This window comes from Crocuta crocuta, unplaced genomic scaffold, assembly GCF_008692635.1.
Source record: "Crocuta crocuta isolate KB4526 unplaced genomic scaffold, BGI_CrCroc_1.0 scaffold692, whole genome shotgun sequence".
NCBI classification, from domain to species: Eukaryota; Metazoa; Chordata; class Mammalia; order Carnivora; family Hyaenidae; genus Crocuta; species Crocuta crocuta.
This window is the reverse complement of record NW_027532877.1, coordinates 6,754-11,618: the sequence shown is the minus strand read 5'-3', so window position 1 is coordinate 11,618 and position 4,865 is coordinate 6,754. Positions and strand designations below refer to the sequence as shown.

At 53.5% G+C, this 4,865-nt stretch overlaps 1 protein-coding gene across 1 annotated transcript in view; it reads right to left on the bottom strand.

The window, feature by feature from the left end:
- Window positions 1-4,810, bottom strand: part of SDSL (serine dehydratase like) — a 19,885-nt gene extending 15,075 nt beyond the window's left edge. The window contains exons 1-4 of the mRNA XM_077745645.1: window positions 4,772-4,810; window positions 750-932; window positions 484-523; window positions 197-336 (exon numbers count right to left, since the gene is read on the bottom strand). Of these exons, the coding sequence (XP_077601771.1) occupies window positions 197-336; window positions 484-523; window positions 750-923 (354 nt within the window). The 5' untranslated portion in view covers window positions 924-932; window positions 4,772-4,810. The remainder of the gene's footprint in view (window positions 1-196; window positions 337-483; window positions 524-749; window positions 933-4,771) is intronic.
- Between the last annotated feature and the right edge of the window lie 55 nt (window positions 4,811-4,865).

Genomic DNA, 4,865 nt, shown 5'->3' with positions numbered 1-4,865 from the left:
GGGCTCTGTGCTGACTGCCAGCTCAGAGCCTGGAGCCTGTTTCAGTCTGTGACTCCCTCTCTCTCTGACCCTCCCCTGCTCACGCTGTCTCTCTCTCTCTCCTAGAAAAAAAAAATTTAAAAAAATGTGTGTGGGTGAGGTGAGGGTAAAGGGAAGCAGCCCACTCCACCCAGCTTCTCCTTCCTGGGGTCCTTACCTTTCCAGCCAGCTGAACTTCAGCCCCCTCCCCCTGCAGCCTCCTCACCACATGCTGGGAGGTGCCCTCAGGGAGCACAATGGTGGCAGGGACGCCCAGCTTCCGAGCCGCATAAGCAGCAGCAATGCCTGCGTTGCCCCCTGTGGAAGCAATAGACGTGGCCATTTGACCATGACCTTGATGAGGCTGGATCTTTAAGAGGAGGCTGATCCCTGGACATCTACAGCTGCTCCAGCCAGCTCTTCCTCCCCCACACCCAGTGCTGAGCACCCAGCCCTGAGCCTCACCTGAGGAGCACACCAAATGTCTGCATCCCTTCTTGACCACCTGGGAAGAGAAGGAATGGGTTTAGGGGCTGACCCGAGCAGATGTCACAGAGCCTGTGTGGGATGGGGTTAGACCGCCCCCAGCCCACTCCTCACCCCTCCGCCTGCCCCTCCCATCTGTACAAGCCCGCTTCTCCTCCGCTGCCTTTGCCCCCATCCAGCCTGCATCCATCCCCTCCTCCTCCTTCCCGTAATATCTCACATCTCCTCCCCTGCCCACACCTCACCTCCTGGCAGAAATGCCCAATGCCCCGGATCTCGAAGGAGCCGGCAGGCTGCACGTTCTCACACTTGAGGAACACAGTCGTGCCTGCCACCTGGGATAGTGCCCAGCTCTCCAGCAGAGGAGTGACCGTGTGGAAGTGCTCACCCTTAGCACACTCAGTCAGGGAGCTCTCCATTCCGATAGCCTGCGGAAGAACGTGACTGTCATAGCCCAGGCTGCTCCAGCACGAGTCCCCTTCACCAGGGCAGGGGAGGGGTAGACGGAAAAGAGCCTCAGCCAGGCTCCGTAGCCCTATCTGGCTGCCAGGCTGTGAGACTCCAGGCAACTATCTTCTCAGTTGCCGCGTCTGGACCAAAAGGTTTGGACCAGGGACCCTTTCATTCTGTAACTGGGGCTGCCCACTGGGCTGGGGATATAGAACGTGGCCAGTACGTGGTGATGGATGAACAAGATTCATTCATTCATTCATTCATTCATTCATTCAAGCACGCCTGCAAAAAACCCTTTTGTTGAGCACCTGTTGTGTGCCAGGCAATTCCAGGTTTGGGGACCCAGGGGTGCCCATGTCTGAAGCAGCCCCTCCTTTGCCAGAGCTCACATTCTAGTTGGGGAGAGAGGATCACAAAAGTTCACCCAAATAGGGGTGACAGGCAGGGGGTGGTATTTTAGCAAACACAGTCAGAAACAATCTATCAGGAGAGAAAAAAACTTTTTTAAAACTTCTATTTTGGAACATTTGAACATAGCCAAATATCAAGAACTGTATAATGAAGCTCTTATGCAGCCCATCACTCAGCTTTAGCAAGCACACATGGCCTGCCTTGTTTCACCCATACCTGCACCCACCCTTCTTCCTGTATTATTATTTTCCCCCCTTGTTTATTATTATTATTTTAAAGGATATTTTGAGAGAGAGAGAGAAAGTGTGAGCATGGGAGGGGCAGACAGAGAGGAGATAGTGAGAATCCAAAGTAGGCTCCCTTCAAGCAGGCTCTGCCTGAGTAGGCCCCGCCCCACCAGGCTCCGCCCACCAGACTCCGCCCCACCAGGCTCCGCCCACCAGGCTCCGCCCCCACCAGGCCCCGCCCCAACAGGCTCCACCCACCAGGCTCCGCCCACCAGGCTCCTCACTGCCAGTGGTGGCCAGAAACGGGCTTGAATCCATGAACCATGAGATCAGGACCTGAGCTGAAATCAAGAGTCCACACTTAACCAACCCTAGCACCCCTATTATGATTATTATATTTTCTTCCTGTATTATTTCATGGGGAAATACTTCAGCACATATCGGTAAGAGTAAAAAACTCTTTTCAAATGATGTAGCCGCATGGTGTCACAACTGTACACATTTGTGCAAACCCCAGTGAATTATAACTCAAAGTGGGGTGATTTTGATTTTATGGAAATTCTACCTCAACGATGCTAATTTTTTATAAAACATCATCACAATGCCATTGTCACTTCTGAAAATGTTAATAATCGTCTCTGAATATCATCAAATATCTGGTCATTGCTCACCTTCCCATCCCTCTCATTAAGTTGGATAAATGGTTGGCTTTGCTGGCAGTGATTTGGGGATCCTAACAGTTTGAACCAGGATGCAAATGGGACCTGCGTGTTTGGGTTGGTTGAGAGGACTTTGAATTCCCTTTCGATCTGCAAGTTCTCCAAGGGGGTGTTGGAGAGGTGATGATAGGGAGCGCAAGGAAAAGCATTCCTGCAGAGGGAACAGCACGTGGAAGCACCTTGAGAGAGAAATGAACTTGGGGTCATGCTGGTGCAGGGAGAAGGGATTGGGCGGAGGAGGTGAGCAAGGAGAGCAGGCAGGGAATTCTGGAAGGGCTTCCTGGACCAAAGAGAGGAACTGGAATATTCTAACTCTACTGGAGGTGGGAAGACATCGGGAGGTTTTAAGCAAAGGCACAGTTAGTGAATGAACCAGTGGGAACAGGCGAGAAACAGAAAGGGACAAAATGGGAAGAGGAGGGAAATAGAGGGGTCTTTTGAAGGTGCAAAAGCAACCCTTCTTTTTCACTCTGGGGCAGAAAAGCATTGGGCCAACGCCTGCAGTTCCACTATTTGCCGGTAGGAGGAGCGCTGCAGCCTGGCCCACCTTCCACTGCCCCGGGATTCTCGCCCACACACACTTCCTTGGTCACCTGAGCCCCTGCCCCGCCAGAGAGTTCAGGGCTCCTGCCCCTGGATTTGACCTGGGGCCTTGCTGGGATGGCCCTGGGATTCCCCGGGCAGGGCAGAGTCTGAGCCACGCCACCCAGTTCCGCCAGGGGCCCTTCTCGAACTGGGCATGGCATTGAGGGAGAGGGTCCCGTGGGTCACCCAAACCCAGTACCTCAGCCTGGGCCTCAGCCTGGCTCTGGGCTTTGCGGTCAGAGACCAGAGTTAGACACCAGCTCTGTCTTCCTAGCTGCGTGACCCAAACAAGTGTCTCAACTTCTCTGAGCCACATTCCACTCTGTAAAATGGGAATAATAACAGTCCCCAACTCGCAGGTTATGATGTGATTAACAATAGTAATAGCCTCCCTTTGTGGAGTCCCTAGTATATGCCACATGTCAGCGGAGTCCCTGGAGGCAGTATCTCACTGCGGCCTTCTAACAACGTGGGTGTGCTAACCCTTACTCTAGCAAGTCTATGCTGCAGGCCCTGACCTAGGAACTGGGGACACCTAGTGAGCAGGACAGATATCTACTCTTGAAGCTGATGGGGGAGACCCGTACTCAACAAATAACTGTATAGACGAACAAAATAATCAGGAATGGTGAAAGTCACTAAGAGGAAACACACATATAGAAGTCTTAAAGAGAAGACTAAGGGGACCTGCTTTGGATAGAAAGGTCAGGAAAGGCCTTTTGCAGGAAGTGGCCATTAACACAGCGACCTGAGAAGTGAGAATGAACTCACCACACAACGAACTAGGAGAAGAGCTTGTGACTCACAGAGTCACTGTGAGGGTGAAGTGAGGCCAGAAGGTAAAGGCGTCAACTCCACACCTGACATGTAATAATAGTTAATTGTTATGTGGGGTCCACTGCCAGCCGGGCACTGGGCCAACGACCTTATATAACATCTTGGATAATCATTACAATAACCCTGAGGTAAGTTCACCTACTAGCTTCCTTGTATAGAGAATGAAACTGAGGCCCAGAGAGGTCAGGTAACCTCCCCAAGGTCACACAGCTGGAAATGGCAAGGCCAGGATCTAAACTCAGGCAGTGTACTTTGGCATCTGAGCCCTTAACACTGTGCCATACTTTCTTTATTAGATGACGATGATGGTTATGGTTATGAGCATTTCCTACTAATTGCCAGTTGTCCTTAGGCGCCAAATGCTCTTGGCTCAATCCCCAGGGTCCTCCAGCCCAGTATTATACTAACAGTCCACAGAAGGACAATAGACATCAGTCATATGGCTGAGCCCCAAATTGCCAACAGCCTTATCAAGCCCAGATGACCGTAAGGGCACAGGCCACCCAGACTGAGGTCTGGAGCCAAGTTGAGACCTTGGCCTAGGGGCTCATGGCTCTCACCACATGTGGCAACCACCGGGCCGAGGTGGGAGCCCCGGGCCCCTCCTGATGCGGGGCAATGCAGTGAGACCTGGGGCTTGGGTTCAGGGCCAGCAAGCCTGACTTCTCCTCACCTGCTGCAGGCGTGAGTTAAGAAAAAGGTCATCTGCTGATTCCGCTCCTCTGTCCCTCCGGCCTTTCCCAAGGCCACCTGGGTGGCACAGCCCGGGACACTGGCTGGCAGAATGCCCCTCTGGCAGGCAGGACCTGCTCCCAGCCGTCAGAGTCCCTGGCAGCCAGCCTTCTTTCCCAAGCAGGTGAGACCGGAGCCCCCGGAGTTAAATCAGTGTCCCTGGGAGGGTGTCACATCCATGCCCTCTCACTCTGTGCCCACCCACCAGGTCTTTGCCCCAGAACTTTCCAGACTCCCTTACATTCACATTCACACATGCACACGGAGTCCCGGGGGCACCATCTGGGCCCCAGGCTGCCTTACCTTCCTGCCGAGCAGTCCTCAGACCCAGCCTGGCTCCAGTCTGCGGCCCCCCAGCCTGCCAGGCCCCCCAGCCTGCCTGGCCCCCCAGGCTGCC